The 25,001-nt window shown below is 42.4% G+C and overlaps 1 protein-coding gene across 1 annotated transcript in view; it reads left to right on the forward strand.

Moving 5' to 3' along the window:
• LOC145390724 (uncharacterized) overlaps positions 1–25,001 on the forward strand; it is a 94,097-nt gene that overhangs the window by 54,449 nt on the left and 14,647 nt on the right. The window contains exon 2 of the mRNA XM_080265518.1: positions 167–179. Within this exon, the coding sequence (XP_080121644.1) occupies positions 167–179 (13 nt within the window). The remainder of the gene's footprint in view (positions 1–166; positions 180–25,001) is intronic.

Genomic DNA, 25,001 nt, shown 5'->3' on the forward strand with positions numbered 1-25,001 from the left:
GCCATCTCACTGCCCTGCTCCCAACTCACACCCCCCTCTCTCATATACCTCTCCACCCCATCCCTCCATCTCATCCTCGGCCTCCCCCTCGCTCTTCCCCCCTCCACCTCACTCACATACACTCTCTTCGTCAGTCTTTCACCCTCCATCCTCTCCACATGGCCAGACCACCTCAGTGTGTTCCTCATAACGCTTCCTATCACATCCACGCCACAACGCTCCTTTATATCCTCATTCGTCAGCCTGTCTCTCCATGTGACTCCACAGGCTCCTCTTAAATAACTCATTTCCACTGCTCTCACTCTTGACTTGTGTCCTTCCAACAACGTCCAAGCTTCACTTCCGTACGTTAGAGTTGGTATCACAATACTGTCATGTAGTAACTTTTTCACTTCCATGCTCACTTCCCTGTTTCTTATCACTGCTTTTAAAGAACCAGCAACCTTTCTTCCCTGCTGTACCCTTTCACGCATTTCACCCTCCAAACCTCCATCCTTACTCATCACACTGTCTAAGTACTTAAATGTACTCACATTTTCCAATTCCTCACCATCCAACCTTGCTGTACATTCACTGACTTCACCTCTCTCAAAGACCATCACTTTACTCTTCCCTACATTCACCTTTAGATTCCGTTTCTTATACACTCTCTCAAACTCATCCACCAAGCCTTGCAGCTCCCCTTCGTCTTCACTCAACAACACAGTATCATCTGCAAACAACAGTACAGGGAGTTTCCAAACACTATCCTCTCTCACCAGGGCCACTCCAACATCCACTACCCTACCTTGTACCTCTTTTATTACCCCATCCATGTACAGATTGAACAACCATGGAGACATGACACATCCCTGTTTCAACCCAACTTTCAAAGAGAAAAATTCACTTAGTTTACCATCCACACGCACTGCAGCTTTCGCACCATCGTACATACTCTTCACAGCATTCAACAACTTCCCATCTACTCCATATATTCTTAACACTTTCCACAATCCTTTTCTATCCACCCTGTCATATGCTTTCTCCAAATCCATGAAAGCCGCATACAACTTCTTTCCCTTCTCTAGAAACGTTTCCACTAAAGATCTAAGAATGAATATTTGATCTACACAACCTCTTCCCTTCCTAAAGCCTCCCTGTTCTTCTCCAACTAATTTCTCTGTTCTTTCTCTCTGTCAATAAGTATCCTACCATACACTTTTCCTCTTATACTAAGAAGACAAATGCCCCTAAGATTACCACACACTTCTTTTTCCCCTTTTCCTTTGTACAAGGGAATAATTATACCTGACTTCCAATCCTCCGGGACTCTACCTTCCTCCCAGGCCAATCTGCACATCTTCCACATCCATTCTACTACTATCTCTCCCCCGTGCTTCAGCATTTCACCACACACTCCATCAATTCCTGGGGCTTTCCCCGATTTAACTTTCTTCATTGCTTCCACAATTTCTGTCCTACTGATTTCTTCCTGTCTTCTCACCTCCCTCCTTCTCCCAGCCATTCCCCAGCCACTTATACTCGCATTACTTCCATCCTGTATGTTCAACAATTCCTTAAAGTGTTCTCTCCATCTGCTCACTTTTTCTCCCTTCTCCACTAGTAATCTACCATTTTTATCTTTCACTCCCCTGCTAACTTCACTTCCACCCTGTCTTACTCTTTTCACCTCTTTCCAGAACATTTTCTTACAGTCCCTCCACTTTACACTCAAATTCCTTCCAAATTCCTCATCCACTCTCTTCTTACTCTGTCTTACTAATCTTTTCACCTCTCTCTTTCTTTCTACATATAACTCTCTCTTCCGCCTCTCAACTTCTTCCATGCCCCTATTTCTCATCCATTCATTGTATGCTTTCTTCTTTTGTGCCACAGCCTGTCTCACCTCTTCAGTCCACCACACTGTTCCTTGCACCCCGCTCCATCTTCTCTTCCTTCCACACACCACATCACATGCTGCACATAATTATTTCTTCTGTAAATATCCTACACACACCTTCCACGTCTCCCATCTGCTCCAATTCATATTTGCCCAATCGTTCCTCCACTTCTGTCTTATACTCTGCCTTTTTCTCATCCTCTTGTAACCTTTCCACTCTCCTTGCAACTACTCCTTCCTCTCGTCTTTCCCTTCTTCTATTCCTCCATCTTACTTGAATTCTAATTCTGGCCACCACCAAGTAGTGGTCAGAAAGTCCACTCCCCCAACCTCTATAAGCTCGTGCATCCATTACACATCTTCGCATCCTTTCATCCACACACACATAATCAATCATTGGCTTCCTTTCATTCAGTTCACCACCCACCCTTCTCATCACTCGCCATGTATACCTGTGGATCATTTTATGCCTGAAGAGGGTATTGGCTATCACCAACCCCCTCCCAGCACAAATGTCCACTAATGCACTCCCATTCTCATCTATCTCAGCAGGCACACCCCACTCACCAACTATTCCATCCACCTTCACATTCCCAACTTTACCATTCACATCACCAGTCAAAAACACTCTCTCATTCCTTCCAGACTTTTCCATGCACACTTCTACATTTGTCCAGAACTCTTCTATCAATCTTCTAGCACGATCTTGCATTGGCGCATACAGACACACAATCGCCCACATTTGTATTCTAACTTTCAGCTTTACCCTCACAATCCTTGACCCAACTGATCCATACTGTCTTATGCTCTTCTTCCGTCTTTTACTCACAACTATACATACTCCTTCCTTTGCCCTCTCATTCTCATCTACTCCTGCACATATACCCCATCCATACTCCCATTCTCTCACACTTTCTCCTCTCCATTTTGTTTTAGTTATTCCACATACATTCACTTTCGCACCCTCAAGCACCTGGACAATCTCTCTCTCTTTCACCTCATCATTCGCTCCCCTTACATTCCATGTTCCTTTGTCCAGTCCTTGGTCGTCATCGTTTGGTCAGTCCTTGTCCGAGGCTTATTGTTTGTTTTTTTAGTTAGTTGTTTTCCCAGGGAGGGGCACTAACCTTCCGCCAACCCTTTTAGTCGCCTTTTACGACAAGCAGGGATACTGGGGGAGTATTCTTGAAAAACCCCCCTACCCCCAGGGGGGAGTCATGAATGTAATGAAGGTAAATGAAAAGTTTATAGCAGTGAAAATTTTGTTTGACAGGCTCAAGTTTTCATTTGTATCAGCTCCACAGGCTGGCAAGGATGATGATGGAAAAGATATATTCTGGGATGACTTGACATGTATAGTAAGTGTTATGGGGGATGATGAGATTGTAGTTTTGGGAGGGGACTTAAATGGTCATGTGGGTGAAGCAGCTCAAGGATATGAAGGGGTACATAGGGAATGCATATGTGGTATGTCAAATATGGAAGGGGAAGGGTACTCTTATTTGGGGAGGCAGTGAACATGATTGTGTGCAACACATACTTCAGGAAGAGACAGTAGATTGATTACGTAAGTCATTTTTCATTCATCATCATCATCATCTGGACCTCCTTTCCCACCCTATGGCAGGGTGAGGAATAGCAGCGTCTAGACAGCCCAAATTTGCCCAGTCCAGTGGGCCACACTTCCATTCACTCATCATTCAAGCCCCCAGAATCCTGGCATTATCGAATACACCAAAAACATTCACCACGTTCTGTAGTTTCATATAAACATATCCGATAGAGTTGATCCAGACGCTGCCACAGTAAAAGGGGATGCCAAATCCCTGATCAAGCACTTCTTCTCACAACATTCATCCAGCTAGCTCGATCTCTTGTCAGTTCCCTAGCTTCACTGACTTCCAAACCTCTCTCCCTCACACACTTATTTACCATCTCTCTCCACCTTCTCCTTGGCCTACCTCGTCTCCTCCCTCCTTCAAATTCGCTCAGATATACCTTGTTCACCACTCAGTCATTATCCATTTTCTCCATATGGCCATACCATCTTGGTACACTCTCTTCGATTCTGGTGTCCATGGATTTCCTCGCTCCACATTTTTCATGAATCACATTATTCCGTATCCTGTCCACTCTTTGTACTCCACATACATTCCTCAACAGTCCCATCTCCACTGCTCTTACTCTGGACTTTTATGCCACACCATAGTCTCACATCTATATGTTAAAGTTGGCACTAACACTCCTACATGTAAGTCTCATGCAGCTGCAACACTCTAGCCTCTGTGTCATGTCAAGGCCTTTATTGCACCAGCTACTTTTCTTCCTTGTGTCACTCTACTTTCCACTTCATTTGCACATTTTCCTCTCTTTTCTATCACTGTACCTAGGTATTTGAACTCTTCTCACCAGTTCCAGTCTCTCTCCATTCACTGTAACATCACACTGGGAGTCACCTTCTCTCCCAATAACCATCACTTTACTATTTTCTGCATTTACTCTCAGGGCACGACACTCAAAGACATCAGCAAAACTCTGCACTAGCCTACGAAGTTCTTGTCTGGTATTTGCAAGTACTGTAGTACTGCATCATCACCATACAACAAATTTGAGAAATTCCATTCATTACCAACGCCATCCCCCTCTCCATTACTCATGTTTTTACTTCTCTCATCACCCCATCCATATATATATTGAACAACCATGGGGACATCACACAACCTCGTCACATGCCCGCACCAATCATGAACCATTCACTTACTTCACTACCATCATAAAAACTCTTGACGGCACCTAGCAGCTTACCATCTACACTGTACATATGCAAAATTTTCCGATATCCTTCTCTGTCCACTTTGTTGTATGCTTTTTCTAGATTCATGAGTGCCATAAACTCCTTATGGTCCTTCTAACAAGCCTTCTCTGCTATTCCTCTCACTGCAAATATTTGATCCACACATCCTCTGCCACTACTAAAGCCACCCTGTTCATCACTCACTGGGACTTCTGATATCTCTCTTACTTTTTAATAATAAGAGTCTGGGGAAAATAATAGCTGGATTAGCTATCTTCTGGTCAGGAGGGATGATAGGTTGGTGAGGGATGTTAAAGTTATAGGGAGCAAAGAGTGTGTGTAGCAACAAAGATTGCTGATATGTGACATGGTACCTAAGGAACAGATAGTTTAGAAGAGGACCTGTACGCCTAGAAGGAAAATATGGAAGTTGAAAAACTAAGCTGTAAGGGATGCTTCTCTAGCGAGATGAGTAGAGTGGTGGCTGAACAGGGAGCCGTTGACAGAAGTGTAAATGAACAGTACAGAGCTCTCAAGAACAGTCTTCTGAGAGTTACTAATTTACTGTGTGGATGGACAAGGGCTCCCCTAAGACATAAGGTAACATGGTGGTGGGATGAGGGTATAGAAGCAGCAGTTAAGGAGAAAAGAAACGTTTTCTGGGAATGGAAAAATTATAATAACAAAGAGGAATACTTGGCTGCCAAGCATAAGGCCAGACAAGAGGTATATTGGGCAAAATTTGTCTCAGATACATTTACTGGATAACCGAAATAGCATTGAAAAAAAAGAATATAGTATTAAATGTGGTAAATCAGATGAAGAGGAAAAACAGAGATATCAGATATGAGCATTGTGTGAAGAATGATGAAAGAAAGGTAGCAGTGAACAGTGAAGATATTAAAGACACCTTGAGAGAGCATTAAAACTGGTCGCTGAATAAGGAGTTTGACTGGAACATAGAAGGTTTGGAGTCAGCGGATCCAATATTTGGCCCATGGCCTTTTATTGATACTGGTACTGTGAGCAGGGCAATAGGCAGGATGCAGTTGGGAAGGCAGCAGATGCCTGAGTTGGCTGCAGAAATGGTGAAGGCCTCATGAGATATTGGAGTGGGGTTAGTTACTGATTTGATAAATACAATTATATATGCAAATGTTGTCTCAGATAGCTTGCTGAAGAGTGTAATTGCAAATGTATACAAGGGGAAGAGGAAATAACAGAGGCATAAAACTTTCGGACCAGATGATGAAGGTAATGGGGAGAGTTCTAGAAGGTATGATTAAAGAAAAAGTGAATATAGATGAGATGTAGTTTGGGTTTATGATAGGCAAAGGGACCACTGATGCTATATTCATTGTTTGACAGCTTTAGGAAAAATGGAAAGAAAAGGGATATAATTTGTTTTTTCTGATATGGAGAAGGCCTTTGACAAGGTCCCAAGGGTGGTGATGAAGTGGACACTGAGAAAGCTTGGGCTCGGGGAGTGGCTGGATAGAGTGGTTATGGTTATGTATGTGTTTGCATCCAGGTGAGAGTGAATGGAGATTCGTGTGATGAGTTTTCGATGAGTGTTGGTGTGCATCAAGGGTCAGTTGTGAGCCCCTTGATGTTTATCATGGTGCTTGAAGCCCTTGCATGTGACTTCAGAAATGGACTCCCATGGGAGATGTTGTATGCTGATGCTTTGGTATTGATTGCAGAGAATGAAAGGAGAGGCAGAGGAAAGACTTGGTAGTGGAGATACAGTATGGGGCACAAGGGCTTAAGAGTAATTACATATAAGTGATGGTATCTAGGTCTGGTGGTGATACTGGCAGAGAAGTGGGAGAGTGACCATGTGCCACATGGGCATGGGAAGAAATTCCATATTGTACAGTGTTTGTGATGAGTGCAAAAGAGATGTAGTGGTATTAAAAGTAGACTGAGAGATAATGCTGATTTCATGTGTGTGGTGTGTCGGGGAGAGCATGTGGAGATTGTCAGGTGTGAAAGAATTGAAAATTCTGGTGAGTCTCTTGAGTGTGTGAAGGAGTTTTGCTGCTTGGGAAACATATCATGAACTGAAGGTGGGGCTTGAGCTAGCTCTGTGGCTAGTGTGAGGAGTGATTGGAAGAAGTTCAGGGAGCTGCTACCTTTCCAGACATTAACCTGTGGATGGTGAGCCACAACTTAGGCTGGGTAATGTTGCATTGCGGGCCTCAGCTCAGGCTGTGCTGGCCGTGCATCGCTGTAAACAACTCGACCCCCACGCAAACTTATGCATGGCGGTACTGAAAGACGGAGAGAGAGAGAGAAAGAGATGTTTTTCTTTTCACCGGGTGATGCCCTGGATGTTTATCTTCAAGTTTATAATAAACAAAAACTTTTTTTTTTTTTTTTTTTTTTTCACTACTCCCCTACGTAAATGTACGCAAGGCCCTATGCAAAGACAGAGAGAGAGAGAGTTTTTTTTTCACCAAATGATGCCCAGGAGGTTTATCTTCAAGTTTATAATAAACAAAAACTATAAAAAAAAAAAAAACTTCATTTTTTCGTATACCATGGGGTGGGATAAAAAAAAGGTAATTGTGCAGTCCATGGGTTAAAAGAGCTTTTCCTCCATGCTAAGGGATATTTGTATGTAGCATGTGTTAGGAGTGTAATGCTTTATAGTTGCAAGACCTGGACAGTAAAGGAAGGGGATGTTCATAGGCTCAAACATTCAGAAATGGCAATGATTATGTGGATGTGCCATGCATCCTTGAATGCGAGCCCTGTGGTGGGCTAGGCTTACAATAGAAGAGTTGAGAGAATGGATGGGACTGGATTGTACTGGTGTTGTGATGAGGAGTAGATTGAGATGGTTTGGGCATGTAGTGAGGATGGGGAATGACAATTGGGTGGAGAAAGTGAGAAGTTTGAATGTTGGGGATAGAGTTGCAAGAGGCAGACTGCAAAGGCCTGGGATGAGGTTATAGAGTGTGACCTCAAGGATAATGGACTGAATAGGATGGCTGCCAGAGATCAAGCAGCATGGAGAACTGCCATTAGGTGACCAAGGACAACACATGCAAGCAAGTTGGAACTGTTATAAACAAAATCAATAAAATGAAACTATTGCCTGTCAGTTTCACTGTTACTTCTAAAGCTGGTTTGCTTATGTTCCTTAATTTCCAGTACTTGTAGTGTAGAAAAGTTGTATTATTTTGGAACACATCTAACTTATGATTTGCACACTTTACAGTGCCATGTGCAGATGACATCATCATAACAACCACACACCACATTGCAGACACTGCCTGCACATTGCAACAAGACTACCTCAGTACACATCAAGCATGGGTTGAAGACAACACGATGATGATTGCTGCAGCCAAATCCACCACCACACTCATCACCAGCAGCAGTCATGAGCACAGGTACTCCCTCAACATCACATTAACATTGTTCGTGTGCCACACACATCCGTCTCTTAACCCTTTAACCGCGGGTATTGTTTTGGTCTGACTGTCCTCTCCCGCGGGGGTTTCAGCCAAATGTAAACAAACCTTTAAACCTTAATAACTCTGCACAGAATAAAGCTAGAGAAAAAAATAAGGTACCATTAGAAAGTACTAACCTTCAGCTTTCTATTGATGTAGGTTTCATGACTTTGTTGACTTTCACAGGACGGGGAGAGCCGTTAGAAGTGAGGGGTGTGAAATAACTATTTTACGCCCCACACATCAGTACCAAATGCCAACCACTCTCTCATAATAGTAATATAAACATATATGAACACTGTACATACGATAAACACCCACTCTGTGTTCACTGAGGTAGGTAAAAGGCACTTCCCTGCGGCTGCGCCCGCTCTTCACTGCGGCTGCGCCTCACTGCACTGCGGCGGCACCCGCTCACTGACGTTTCATGCAATCTTTTCATTCTTTCTAACTTCTAATATTATTTTACATATGATATGGGCAATATACATTATATTTACAATGCACTTATTACTATATTGCGTCACTGGCGCATCACAGAATTACATAAGTGCCGCAGAATTCCACAAGTGCCGCAGATTCTCTTATTACAATATCACTTATTATACTGGCCAATATTTCCTTTTTTTTCTAGTCAAAATATCCCTTATTACTACATTATCCATTATACAATTATTGGCAAAGCACGTCACTGTCGCATCACTATATATCACTGTCACTTTCAGTATTTACTCAGAGAGTGGTACTCGGCAAAGCACGGAGTTACACATAGAGCGACTTGGCATTCAAGGCACTGGTGTGTGCTCATTTTTCTCGTCCTAGGCCTCCGTGTGGTGTTAGAACATACTCTGCAGCGGCCCTGTGACAACCTGCCGCCTGCTGTAGGAGGCAATTTCACAAGCTGGTGCCGGCTCATGTAATTGCGGCACTCAAGACGGTCAGGTTGTGTGTCAGAGTGTCGCCTCGGGATCAATGCCGTCACCTGACCAAGTCGTGCAAGTAGCTGCTGCACGACAGTCTTGGAAAACTGTCTCAGTGATGGTTGCCTTATGCCCCCGACTTGTGTCTTGTAGAGAATGAAGGCGTTGAGCATGCACATATCGAGCATGTGCAGGCAAGCCTTCCTGTACCATCGGGTGTTTCTCCTGAGACAGTCGATTTCGCCAATCATCATATCAGACTTATCAACAAGTCTCATATTAACATTATAATCAATGACGGCATCAGGCTTCATGATTGGCTCTCCCGTCCTGTAGCTGACCTTCCCAGTTCTCTTCAATTCCCCCTTGTGGATGGTGCTGATCATATTCACGACCTTCTTGTCATGCCACCTGATCGCAAGAAGCTTGTCTGACTTCTTCAGGTGAACATCTCCCCTGGATGATGATGATGCTTTGGGGAAACTAGGCCACTCTTTCCTATAGCTCCGTACAGTACCAACAGTGCCAATGCCGTGTTCAGCAAGGTATTTGGAGAGTTTCGGTGCTGTGTAATAATTGTCTGTGTACAGCACATGATTACCACCAAAATACCTCTCCATCAGCACTTTTACAACGGAGCCAGAGAAGCCAAGGGGGTCTTTCCTGTTCACATCCATTGTGCTAGCTGAGTAAATGACAAAATCCAGGATATACCCCGTCTCACAGTCACACAGCACAAAGAACTTTATCCCAAAGCGGTGGCGTTTGCTGGGGATGTACTGCATGAATTTGAGACATCCTCTGAACAATACCAGGGATTCGTCTATGACGACTTTCTGCATAGGCCTGAAAAATCGCATAAATCGATCCCTAATCCTGTTGAGAAAATCCCTCACTTTCCACAAAGGGTCATTTTGGGACGGGTTGTCATTGTCAGCGAAGTGCAGGTATCCAAGCAGCTGTCGGAACCGATCCCGTGACATATACTTCCCGAATATTGGGATAGTAGTTATGTCATCCACGAGCCAGTACTCCTCCAACTCATGTCTCTTTATATGGGGCATCAGAAACATTAGTGCAAAAAACACATACAGCTCTCTGATCCCGACAGGCAACCACGACACTTGCTTTGGTGAGCCAATAGGTCCCAGCCCTTCTGCTGCGCACTGAGCTGCATACCTATGGGTCTCATCGCTGACATGCTGCACAATTTCATCATCAAGGAAGGCCAGGAAGTAATCAACAAACTCATCACCTGCGTTGCATGGGAAGGCAGGCTGTATTCCAGCATTTGTCATATCAAACAGTGGATTGTGTGGCTGGAAATCTCCACCGTCAGACCAAACAAATGCAACCACTTGCCCTGTGCGTGGTTCAGTGGCAGGGGCAGGTTGCATTCCACTCGTTTCCCCGTGAGAAGGAGCTGATGTGGAGGCAATGGGTGAGGCAGGAGGCAAGCGGGAGGTGGGTGAGGCAGGAGGCAACGGGGAGGGGGGTGAGTGCGGGAGCGGTGAGTGGGGGGGTGGCGCGGGTGAGGGAACTGAGCGGGGGGCAGGCGGGGGGGTTTCTGACCTGGTGCGTGGTGAAACTTGACCCTTTCTATCCCGCTTATCACCTCGCTTTTCGCCTCGCTTATCGCCCAGCTTTGCCCTCCAACTGCCACGCATCCCCTGTGTTCTAGGCCTGCCTGCACGGCCTGCCTTCCCTCGCTTTGCAGGCTTTGGTAATTCGTACTCCTCAGATGATGTAGACTGAGGAGAGGGCACGACAGATGATGATGATGATGATGATGTGAGGGCAATAGGGCTAGGGGAACGGGAAATTTATGGGAAATGCATACTAGGGCCTGGTGTGGGAGACGTGAGCCTGCGCTTCACTCCCTTCCCACGTGCAATACCAGATTTGCCCATAGGAGCCTTTCCTTTCCCAGAGTAAGTTGGGGGTAGTGGGGGGGAATCAACACGATCACTTTCATCACTGTCACTATCAATGGAAAATGGTTCACCACCAATCATTGCCAAATCATCACTGCTTGCTGTGAGTATGTCACTTTCACTGCCACAATCAAGAGTAGTACTTACAGTTTTGTCCAGCTCAGTTCTAATTTCAAGAGTGCTCAACCCCTTCTGCCTCGCCGTTGGCAGTTCCTTTACTGGTGTAGAGGTAGAGGGAACACTAGCACTAATCATTGTAGAGGAGGAAGCGAGCGACGATGAGTCGGGACGGAGCGCCATTATCACGCACAGAGCTGGACAGATACTGACTGACGCGGGTCAGGGCAGGGGTGGGGGGGGCCCCCTCGGGGTTGGAGGAGGGAGGTGTGAGATGGCTGGCGTGAAAGAACTCGACAGCTACTCTTGCGTGAGACACTTTGCGTGCCGGGAAAACGCGCGGTGTTCAAAATATTCACGATCATTCCAGAATGACACCCGCGGTTTGGTCCAGTTTTGTCACTGTCATTCTGGAATGACACCCGCGGTTAAAGGGTTAAGATGCTTGGAGTGAAATATGACACTGAACTCAACTTAAACGATCACTTGGCAAAACATAGAGAGACACTGCACCCCCACCCTGAACGCTTTGCAGGCACTTAGAGACAGATTTTTGAAGAGAAACATTAACCCTACTCTGCGAACACTATATGTGCCTCCCAGCATGGGTTCTCATCCTATCACACACCCACTACAACTCCTTGCAAACCATACACAACAGTGCTTGATGCATCATCACTGGTTGGACCAGTACCACTCCTGCAGCTCACTTATGCTTTGAAATCAGTCATCTCTCTCAGAGAATACTTTAACATGAGAGGCACATAGTTCTGTATGGCATCCAGTGTCACACACACTGCCTGTAAGAGTCACAGCACAGCTAGACATAGAAAACAGTCACCACACAAACATTACTACACCCTTATCAACATCAACTCAACTGTGGACATTCCAACACTAGCAGTGAAGAAGCATCTTCACACATAGGGCTTTACAGCACCCAGATCAGAACACTGCAACAAACCACCTCTTCCTGACACCCACTCATCTCAGGTATCCATAAATAGAGTTGATTAAGTTTACCCTGGCCAAGCTTAGATAAGGACATTACCCAACCCTCCTCAGTTACCAGCTTAGACATGGATTGGTGGAATCAAAGATGCCATGTGACCCTCTTGTAGAGTATGCTTATACAGCATAACAGATATAATGGAGCACTGCACAACACATGCCACATTAAGATGCACACACAACGTCAAAGCAGTAAGGAACCTATGGAATGACACTGTAGGGACATTTGCTTACTTGTGGCCAGTGGGTCATCTGGGCCAGGCAGAGTGGTTGAGCAACAATAACAACAGTATTAGTTATGTAGAAGTTATATATTGGAACACATCCTGAGAGAGGTGAAGTCAGTGAATGTACAGCGAGGTTGGATGGTGAGGAATTGGAAAATGTGAGTATGTTTAAGTACTTGGGTAGTGTGATGAGTAAGGATGGAGGTTTGGAGGGTGAAGTGCATGAAAGGGTACAGCAGGGAAGAAAGTTGCTGGTTCTTTGAAAGCAGTGATAAGAAACAGGGAAGTGAGCATGGAAGTGAAAAAGTTACTACATGACAGTATTGTGATACCAACTCTAACGTATGGAAGTGAAGCTTGGACGTTGTTGGAAGGACACAAGTCAAGAGTGAGAGCAATGGAAATGAGTTATTTAAGAGGAGCCTGTGGAGTCACATGGAGAGACAGGCTGACGAATGAGGATATAAAGGAGCGTTGTGGTGTGGATGTGGATGTGATAGGAAGCGTTATGAGGAACACACTGAGGTGGTTTGGCCATGTGGAGAGGATGGAAGGTGAAAGACTGACGAAGAGAGTGTATGTGAGTGAGGTGGAGGGGGGAAGAGGGAGAGGGAGGCCGAGGATGAGATGGAGGGATGGGGTGGAGAGGTATATGAGAGAGGGGGGTGTGAGTTGGGAGCAGGACAGTGAAATGGCGGGAGACAGGGCGACTTGGAGGTGATTTATTTGTGGCCACCCCAAACGGGATTGAGGCGTCTGGCAATAGATAGATAGATAGATCCTTCACTTATCATGAGGATTGCCTGGACTGTACATGGCTTGATTGCTCTGTGAATGAATATCTGGCACAACTCACAGGGCATATTTTTGTCTTCCTTATTCTTGCTTTATCCTAGATTCCTGGATTCTACTTCACCTTATTTATGAGTGGGAAAAAATGATTATGATGATGATATTTGTCACTTATTTGTGCTTTGTCCTACTTGCTTATCCTATGTCACCCCATCCTGAGGTTGGAAAGAAGATTTATGATGATGATGATCATCATCTAAACAATAATTGTTAATGATGATGATTACAGTATGTCTTTCAGATTGACAGTGAAACATCAGGTACCCTGAATCAAGGGACCCAGAAGCCATTGGACAAGTGGATCTGATGTAGACTGCTGACCCAATCTTTCCGGTAAGGTGCTTGGCTGTTCTTGCTTTCGGGGTCATATTTTTATTGGCATAGGCAGTTCCCTGGCTCCTCTTCCATACCCATTTATTTCTTGGTAGTTTGTGAATATTCTTTTGTTATTTTTTGTAAACTTTTTGCATATTGAAAGAAAGAAATTGCCTGTAGTTGAGGTATAGTATGCATAGTACACTATTAAGGAAAGTGTGGTAAAATGCCTTATAAATTGATGAGAATACAGGCCTTCTTTTAGTTCTTGGGTACTTTTAACTGTCTGTGGTGAGTTTGTTTGAGCTGAATGAAACTGTGTGTTGTAAACTGGTATATATTGTGAAATTCTTTATTCCTGATGCCTGATTCCAGGTGGTCTCATGGGTTAAGGTGTTCCAACTGGATGGAACTCAAGAAGGTTTACATCAGAGGGATGGTTGAGGTTTATTGTTGTCATAATGCCACTCAGGGGCAAGAAAGGCATGTCATCATTGGTATAAATATCAGGACTGAGTAGCCTGGCCTTACTGGCCCCTTTGTTTATGATGAGTAAAAATGGATGGATGACTTTTTCCTCAGCCAGTTATAGTGTTCTTAGCATACGAAGATGGATACAGAGAGTAATTAATATCAGAACTTTGTTACGAAAGCTGTAGCTTGACTGAAGGTTTGGGATGGTTGTGATTACTGTAATGTACTACCATGTGTTTGAGTCCAGTTGTTTTGACCCTGGCTCATCTTGATATGAGTCTGGTGGATTCCAGGAAGCCAGCTTATTAAGTTGAGGACTCCTAAAGATCTTTTGGTGATATTATGTTAAATTATATTGTTGTGTGAGATGAATGAGGTAATTGATTGCAGTGTGAAAGGCTGGACTGTATTATGGTGAGGGGACAGTGAGCCGGTTAAGTTGTACAGTAAATACTTATGTGTCACCTTTGTATGTTTTTGGTTAAATCCACTGTAGGTTACAGAAAAATCACCTGTTAAAGTTCCATTGGTACTTGAAGCTGCTTGTCAGTATCACCTGTATGGAGAAAATTTTTACTTTGGAACATCCGTGACATATAACATGAACTTACAATATTTGGAGGATGGCAGCTCCTTTGGTTCAGTGTCAGATTTTCTTATTTTACTCTTTGTAACACCACTTGACTTCATTCATCACAGGAGAGTTTTATCTAACTTGGAGACATTTGATGCAGACTCCATGTACCCCTTCACAACAAAAGGGATCCCCACATTATAAAATTATCAGGTTCCTGCCTAGTTAAGTTGAAAAAATGTCATCAGATGGAAGGGGTCAGGATGGATGCAATTTACTGGATGGTTTTTATTGGTGCTGATAACCGTTTTGTTTGTATTCAGGAAATCTCAATATGCTACCACCATTCAGCTCAATGTAATCTTTCCTTCAGGTAAATCAACACTCAGTGACAAACCAAATAGTTTACGGTACTGTAACCCTGGAAATAGTTTACTGTGCTGAGTGGTAGCCATGTCTGGTGAGTAGGGAGCTTGCCAAACCTGCTGGATGTTGTGTTCCACCAAAAATTCCTGATCAGCTGTGAAGAATGGGCTGGGGCATTGTCATGGTGCAGCTTCCAACCTGACACTTTCCAAAGGTCAGGTCTCTCCTGCCAAACTACGTCATGAAGATGACAGATACTGTCGAGGTAGTAATGTTTGTCGACAGTCTGACTTTCTGGTGCGTATTCGTGATGTACAACACCACAAGAGTCGAAAAGAAACTTTCAACATGCATTTCACCTTGTCGTGGACCTGTCATGCCTTTTTTTGCTGAGACGACACTGCATGCTTCCACAGGGACAACTGTGCTTTGGTTTCTGGGCCATACCCATACACCAAGGTGTCATCTCCAGCGATAACAGTCTTCAGAAAGTCAGGATCATGATTTGCATACCCCAACATGTCTTGAGGAACGTTCATCCGCAGAGCTGCTTGTTCAAGTGAAAGGAGCTTTGGAATGAACTTGGTGGCAGCTCCTAGCATGCCCAAATCATCCGTTAAAATTTTGTGTGCTGATCTATCACTGATTTTAGTTTCATTAGTAGTTTCTCTGACAGTCAGCTGATGATTTCCCATGACTAAATTGCAGACTGTCTTCACATTTGGAGCACTCCTGCTTGTTGATGATCTCCCATGACGTGGATCACTCTTGACTGACATTTGGCCATTTTTGAAGCAGTTGTACCACTCCTTTATTTGTGTTACCCTCATTACTTCATTTCCAAGAACTTTCTGGATCTTTCTGATTGTTTCAATTTGGGTATCACCTAGTTTTTTGGCAAAATTTGGTGCAGTAACATTGTTTGACTTTTATTATCGTTACGAGCTTGGGAATACAATGAGCATAAGGTACACGACCATGATTACAGGCTGACTGACAGCCAGTGAGTCACTTGTGGTGGCTGGCATTAATCATGCATGCGCACGAAGGTCCTGCTTTGCATCACACAAAACCCCATCCATGTCTTCCATCTAGTTGGTGAGAAAAATATTGAGGTCAGATACTCATGTGTGTACAGTATATGTACAGTTGCTGCCAGGTTTTCCTTCCCACCCTGGTATCTCTAACCTGTAACTAAGGCACCGTCACACACAATCTCGGAACAAAATGCCGCCATGATATGACTGCACAGCATCTGCTAGCAGCCAGTACTGCATACATTTATGATATGTGTACGACAGTGTCATACCCACAGGCTTGATATAGCAGGGTGGGAAGGAATACTTGGCCGCAACTGTACATACTGTATATATATCTATATATATATATATATATATATATATATGTGTGTGTGTGTGTGTGTGTGTACAGTCTTTATGTACCAAGTCCACTGCTGAACAAAGGCCTCCCTCCAACCTTTTCCATAAATTTCTTGACTGAACCAATATCTGCCACATTTTGCCTGCAAACTTCTCTCTCATCTCTCCACCTCCTGTCTGGCCTTTTTCTGCTCTGCTTTCAGTCTCTTGGAGTTCAGTCAGTTAGTCTTTTGTACCATCAGTTATCCCTTGCTACATGACCTGCCCACCTTCATTTCTGTCCTTTTATAACTAATATAATGTATTTGACTTCAGTTTGCACTCTCACCCAAGTTGATCTTTTCCTGTGTGTTAAAGATATTCCCAACAGTGACCATTCCATTGCCCTTTGAGAATGGATTAGTTGATTTTCCGTTGATTTTGTCAGTTCCCCGGTCTCACAACCATATGTCATAGTTGGGAGTATTCATTTCTCATATACTTTTCGTTTCATGCATATTGTCAAGCCACTTTCTAAAATGTCTCTTATGTTTACTGAAAGTTTTCCATCCAATTTTAATGAATCTTTTTATTTTGCTGTCTTGATCTTTCATTAGTTTTAGTATTTGCCCCAAGTAATTGTACTGCTTGGTTCCTTCAAGAATTTTTTCACTTATTCTAATGACGCTATTTTTGTATTTGGATTAAATATTAGTTTTATTCCAGTTCCTCTTAGCCCTACTTTGAGTCATTCTCTTTTTAGGCCATTTAACATGTTTTGCAATGTTCTCTGCTGTTTTGGAGGTTAGAAAAAGGTCATCTGCATATCCTAATGGTTTAGGTTTTCTCCATCTATGTTTACTCCTTTGTTCTCCCAGTCTAGCTTTCTGAAAATACTTTCTAGGCATGTTGTAAATGATGTGGTGAATTATATCTCCCTGGTGCATGCCTTTCTCAGTCGTAATTTCTTCTGAGTCTTTACGTAATTTAACTGTAACAGTGCCCTCTTTATATATGTTTTTGAGAAGTTTAACAATGTTCTCATTTACTCCTTGTTCCTGCAGTGAGTATATAAATGCTATGTGCTCCACTAAGTTGAAAGCCTTTTCATTATCAGCAAAACCTAAGTGCAGTGGTTTACTAAATTCTGTAGTTGTCTCAGTTAGCTGATGCATTGTGTGTAGATGATCAGTAGTCGAATACCTGCTTTGGGGTCCTGCCTGTTCACAAGGTTGGATTTCTTCCAAATTTGTTGTTACAGTATCCTTGTTGCAAGGACTTCAGTGAAGAGTTTGTAAATAACAGGAATAAGCTAATGGGTGGATAGTTACTAAGATCTTCTGAGTCACCTTTTCTGTAAATCATAATAACCATTGCATTGCACCATGTTTTAGGAATTTTTGTCTGTATAGCTGCACTGAGTAAATAAGTAGGCAAGCCCATTTTGTATTTCTGCTCATGCCATTGACAGTAAATCTGCTACTATTCCATCTACTCATGGGGCCTTCCCTCTTTTCACACTTTTAAGAGAAATGTTTACTTCATCAGGTGTTACCTCAGGTATTTCAGTTGTCAGCTGTATCTATCTATCAATCTATCTATATCTGTCTATATATATGTATATATATATATATATATATATATATATATATATATATATATATATATATACTGTATATATAATGCAGTAATTCCTATACTCTCCGGATGCCCACTTTCCGGACACCCCATTTACCGGACATTTTGGTCCAGGGACCTATATTCCCAAAATTGCCCAGAAATCGCAAATTAGGGGGGGGAATCCCCCCCCCGGTAATTTGAAATTGCCGCGCAGCGCCGAGAAGCTGTTACACCCTGGCCCCTTCACCCCGTCCGTACTCCCCCCACCCCCACCCCTGTCAGGGTTGCCATTTGGTATTTTTCATTACCAAATGTGGGCCAATTTGGTAATGAAAAATTCGTTTGGTAATGAATCAGAATAATGCATTACCAAATGGATTTCTCACACATATGAGGATACACAGGATGAAGATGGTGGATTGCTTGCTCTCTCTGATTAATCTGCAAGCCTACGTAGCATGAAAATAATCAACATGCTGTTAATTATAAGGAGATTGAATACATGTATTTCCACTTATATATAATTAGTGAAGAATAAATGCTAGCTTTACAAATTTGGTAATGAAAATGGAGGGGTTTGGTAATGTGGCTGTTGCGATCTGGCAACTGTGTTTCCCCATCAACAACAGTGACTGTTTAACTTCGATAGTGAGTGGATGTTTATCGTAGTGGATGCCAAACGTACTCGTTTTTTTTTTTTTTTTTTTTTTTTTTTTTTTTTTTTATAAATAAACTGCAATACCTCACCACTAGAACGCATGGGAATTTACAGTGTTGTGCAGTGTTAAGAAATTAGAATTTAGAGTGCAAAGGATTAACTGTGGAGTGCAAACCTGGCCGTTGAAATTGGCGGTTAAAACTGGCATGGTGCAATCAACAATGTGCAGTGTTAAACAATTATAACTCACAGTGCAAAGAATTACTGTAAGTGCACCACAACACTGGATTACTGTATGTGCTTCAAGAGCATTTTCACCACTGCCAAAGCCTTAAGAAGGTGACCATAGACGTGTAAGTACCCGGGCTGTGGTACAGTCACTTCTAATTCCTCATTCTTGGGTTCCTTTTCATTTATTTCATGCTTTATGTCCATTATTGGTGTGAATAGGGTCTTAAATAGGTGCTATGCATGTCCGGTAGGGAGTTATTTAGGTGGCTTTCAAAGTTAGGCTGGATTAGGGGCCCTGAAGTACCAGTCCAGTAGGCAGGTGACCACTATCCAGACGGGACCACTTTCCAGACATGCCTTTGGCTCTATTATGTCGAATAGTGGAGAGATCACTGTATATATATATATATATATATATATATATATATATATATATATACAGTGCTCGTCAGAAATATCGAGCGCCCATGGCTGGGCGCGCAATACTTATGGCCAAAAAAGAATCACCCATTTTTGGTAGTAAAAATTGAGCCAGAAGTTTGCGGCGCTAGCACGACGTCACGCTAGCCTGAGGCCTTCCAATGCGCTGGTTGGTTCCCGCCTCAGTTGCTCATGGGCTGCCTGAGAGAGAGGAACTCCGCCGCGTCTCCCTCTTTTTTTGCGCCCTTTTTTACCGAGTGTCCTGCAGTGTTTTGGCTTTCACCACTTTGTTATGGCACCTACCCATGAACTATCGAGTGAAATCATATCCCAGATCATTGCTCTAAAGGAGGCAGGCCACCAGACAAAGGAAATCAGTGAATTGGTTGGTGTGGCTCGATCGACAGTGCGTAGTTGGTGCGCCCAGTTTCGAGTGGAAAACAGTGGTGATGTTCCCACAAAGAAACCGCGGTCTGGTAGGCCTAAGAAAACTTCCCCAAGGTCTGTTAATGTTTTAAAACGTGCAGTGGAGTCTAATCCTCGTGTGAGTGCAAGGAAAATAAAGGAGAGCAACCCGGAAGTGTTTGGTGAGTTGTCTGTGTGCACAGTGTCTAGAAGGGTCCATGAACTTTGTTACACAAGTCACAGGCCTGTGAGAAAGCCTCTTCTCACCAAGAACCAGCGACTTCGTAGGCTTGCCTTTGTTAACAAATATCTTAACTGGGGTGAGGAGCAATGGTTGTCAGTGTTGTGGTCTGATGAGGCAACGTTTAGTGTCACCTGTAACAGAGGAGCACGTGTGTACCGGCGCAAAGGTAGTGACCCACTTGACCCACGATATGTTGAAAGCACAGTTAAACATCCTGATTCACTCATGGTATGGGGTTGTTTTTCTGGTCAGGGTTTGGGGAAGCTTGTTGTGCTTCCCAAGAACCGCAGAGTGAATCAGGATGTTTACCTGGAGCTTCTGTGTGATGATTTACCAGACTCCTTCGAGCTAACAGGTGCACGAGTGTTTCAGGAGGACGAAGGCCCTGCTCACAAGGCCAAATCGGTCACCAATTGGCTTCGTGACTGCGAGGTATCATTCATGAAAGACTGGCCAGGAAATAGCCCAGACCTCAACCCGATTGAAAACCTCTGGTACCTCGTAAAGAAGAATCTCCAAGGGAAGGACGTGAGCTCTCTGCCTAAGCTGGAAGCCGCCATTCGTGACTCCTGGGACAAAATACCCCTCCAGCACCTCAGGAGCCTCGCCCTTTCACTTCCAAGACATCTCAGGTCCGTGAAGAAGCGTAAAGGATACCATACGAAGCACTAAAGGTAAATAAAATTTCTATGTTTTTTTCAATGCTGAAAGATTTGTTTCGTAGGAGGGACGCAGGGTGCTCGAAACTTCTGACGAGCACTGCATATATATATATATATATATATATATATATATATATATTTATAATGTATATATATATATATATATATATATATATATATATATATGTATATATACTGTATATATATATATATATATATATATATATATATATATATATATATATGTATTTACAGTATATGTATATATATATATATATATATATATATATATATATATATATATATATATGTGTATATATATGTATATATATATTTGTATGTATATATCTATATATATATATCTGTATATATATATGTATGTATATATATATATATATATATATGTATGTATATATATATATATATATATATGTATGTATATATGTATATATATATATATATATATATATATATATACAGTATATGTGTTTATATATATATATATATATATATATATATATATCTATATATAAGTAGAACCTCTCTCTCGTTCGGACTGTATGGGGGGAAAGGTTGTCCGAATTAGCAGATTGTCCGGACCACCAGGGTAATCTCCAGTTCATACCAAAAACTATCTACATATGGTATGTTTGTTAATTATTAACATGTGGCATATGTCAACCATACGTAACTGCAAAAGATGAAAGGATACTAAAATAACCAAACTAATCATGTACGATAGTTTTGTATTGCATAATTTACAGGTAAGGCCATGACAAGAAACTAGCCTACATTTTAAATTTTATTAAGTGACTAAGGCCCACGTTCAGTACACCGCTTCCCGTTCGATCAGCGAAGTTAAGCAACGTTGGGTCTGGTTAGTACAGTAATCCCTCTAATATCCGAACGCCCAATATCCGAACATCCCCACTAACCGGACATCCTCCTGGGATCCAATATTCCCAAAATGGGCCAAAAACCGCAAAAAATTCGAAAAAAATCTGACTTTTTTTCCCTCCCATAATTTGAAATTCCCGCCTGGCGCCGAACAGCTGTTACACCATGGTCCCTTCACCCCTTCCTTCCTCCCCCTCCCCCCTCCCCTGCCAGGTTGCCATTTGGTATTTTTCATTACCAAGTGTGGGCCAATTTGGTAATGAAAAATTCGTTTGGTAATGCATTAGAATAATGCATTACCAAATGGATTTTTCACATGTATGAGGATACACAGGATGGAGATGGTGGATTGTTTGCTCTCTCTGATTAATCTGCCACCCTACATAGTGTGAAAATAATCAACATGGTGTTAGTTATAAGGAGAGTGATTACATGTATTTCCACTTGTATATATATAATTAGTGAAGAATATATGCTAGCTTTACGAATTTGGTAATGAAAAGTTATATTTGACAATGAAAGTTGAGGAGATTGGTAATGTGGCTGTTGCGATCTGGCAACTCTGTTACCCCACCAACATCAACAGTCACAGCTTAACTCCGATGGAGAGCAGATACTCATAACAGTGCAAGCCACAGGTGCTTGTTTTTTGTGAAGAAACAGTGAATAAACTGCAATACCTTGCCACTAGAACACACAGGAATTTACAGTGTTGTGCAGTGTTAAGAAATTAGAGTTTAGAGTGCAGAGGATTAACTGTGGACTGCAAACTGGCGGTTCAAACCAGTCCAGGAGCCAGGGACTTGTAAGTACCCAGAATGTTTAATATTGTATAAACTCACCTCTAAAACCTCATTTTATGGTTCTTTTGCATTTATTTCAGTCTTTTATGTCCCTTATTGGTGTGATTTGGGTCTTAAATAGGTGCAATGCATGTCCAGAGGGAGTTGTATAGGTGTTTTTCAGAGTTAGGGTCCATAAGTACAAGTCCATAAACTGGGGCCCAATATCCGGACAGGACCACTATCCGGACCTGCCTATGGCTCTATTATGTCGGATATTGGAGGGATTACTGTACTTGGATGGGTGACCGCCTGGGAACACCAGATGCTGTTGGCATCCCTACGTCAAGTGGGGTTGGTGGAGGATTAGTGCCCCTCCCTGTAAAACAATTAACTCTAAGCCATTGGCCACCCCGTCTGGGATACATGGCGTCTGGCAATGAATGAATGAATGAATGACTAAGGCCCGTGTAGGCAAAAAAATAAATTAATTAATTAACTGTAATATTTGGAATAAAAATAAAACTTATGTAGGCAAAAAATACATTGTCATCTTTGGCATATTGTTAATGCCCATATGGGCAAGAAGCTAATGTTTGATGTACAAGTACAGCACATTTAAGTACAAAAAATAACCTACAGTAATCATTAAACACTGCAGAATATTCTGACCCATTTTTGTGTAAGCAAACTCCTCCTTTTAACACCTTTATTCATTGCAGAAGCTACACTTGCATTAAGGGGCATGGTAAGGAGGATTAACTTTTGAAATACAGCGTAAAAATATAAATGGTTGGTGAACTAGTTGATGGAACGAATGCTAGCATGTGTTTAAACAGGCGCCCATGTTGCGACCTGGTGTGATCCGAGACTAAACGAATGATGATCGCTTTCCGCGCCGATACCGAAAATTACTTTAGAATTACTTTCAACATATTTTTGGAGCTTATTATTTTTAAATTTTGTCCTGATTAACAGAAATCCGGATCAAAGGGGTCCGGACCAAAGAGGTTCTACTGTGTATATATATATATATATATATACAGTAGACATTCAATCCTCGTAACTCGCAGCAATTTGGGTCTGGACCACTGCCGTGATCTACGAATTCCGTGATTTACGAATAATAACTCTTTATGTGAAAAATCAATTTGGGTCTGGACTTTGGCCAACCCACCCCCACAGCATCCTGCCCACACCCATCTAGGCACCATGAAACACAAACATATAAATTTAGGAATATTCAGTGCATGTATTAAATAGAAATAAGCAATGTTAAGGAATCTCACCTTAATCCTATGACGAAATTGCTGAAGTGAATGAAGTGGGGTGGTGTTGGGGAGAATTTAGAACCTCTCAGCACTCGTTCTTCCCAAACTCTTTCGCCAGCTTTGAAAACTTCTCTCCCTTCTCAACACAATGAATGAGCTCCAAACGTTGACTGTACGACAACAGCGGCAGCTTCCTGACGCCATAAAGCTTAGAGCGTTTCATCGGGGGGTCGGGAGGGGCTGTAGCAGGTAGGAGGCGGGGGGAAGTTGCACAAAAAAGGCAGGTAGCTCTTGTACTCCACATCGACGGTCTGTAGTGTGCGGACTGGCAGGACAAGAACAACAACATGGCGGCATTAGTTTACACACTTGGCACCAAGGACATGCAGTGATTGGTCGTTGGGTCGCGATTTTCAGTTTGAATGCCGCGGTTTACGATTCTCCTCGGAAAAGGCCCACTTGGGTGCCTTGGTCCGTGATTTTCATGACTTAACAGTGATTTAAGGTTACCGGCAGTCTGACGGCCACTTAGCTTTGATTTATGAATCCGTGCTTTATGAACATGTGATTTACGAGGTTTGAGTGTGTATATATATATATATATATATATATATATACACACATGTATATGTATATATATATACATATATATGTAAATATATATATATATATATATATATATATATATATATATATATATATATACAGTGAGTCCTCGAAATACGAAAACCCGAAGTTTGAATTTTCAATGGTACGAAATCGATTAATGTAGGACAATTTCCACAGTACGAAAATATGTTTCGATTATACAAAAATTGATACTCGGTACGAAAGGAAATGCAGAGATAGCCTGATCATCCAGACTACATGATGTGAAGAAGGGCCTGAATAGTCTGAAATCACAATTAATCTGGCAGACACAAAACACAAATACTGTTAGATTGATTTATTTACCAGTAAATGTACAATGAAAGACACAACTATCTTCCCAGTTCAGTCTGAAGAAAATTTACACCAGGCAAAATACAATGAAAACCCTGTTTCTACTAGTGCGTGTTTCAAATGGTTCAATTTTTCCACGCTGTTTTCGTCAGACTTTGGGAAGATACTTGTGTCTTTCATTGTACACTTAAAGCAGCAGAAAGACCTTACCAATCCAATTCATAATCCTCCAGCTTGGTTCTGTAATTTTCTGACAACTTTCAGTTTGGCAAATTACTTTTCTTGCTGAAAAATTTCGTCCCCGTTAGTATGGTCATTTTCTCCTACAATCGTTTCCAGCGCAGTGGAAGAATCTCAGTGTGCTCAAAGGTGGATATCGTTTCCCAATTTCCCAACTGGAGGTTAGGTTAGATTAAAATTATTAGGTACAGAAAAGCTCGGTTAGGCCAGGTTTAGTTAAACACTTAGGGAAGAACAGTCCTTTCCACCATTATGACAACGAAATGAACAAGAGTTGTCACACCAGAACAGCTAAAAATGATGGGGAAATAGATTTAATAAGAAACGTTTACTGTATTTACCAA

The sequence above is a fragment of the Coenobita brevimanus genome, chromosome 15 (assembly GCF_032717465.1).
Source record: "Coenobita brevimanus isolate Jiangsu-jjx chromosome 15, ASM3271746v2, whole genome shotgun sequence".
In the NCBI taxonomy this organism is placed as follows: domain Eukaryota; kingdom Metazoa; phylum Arthropoda; class Malacostraca; order Decapoda; family Coenobitidae; genus Coenobita; species Coenobita brevimanus.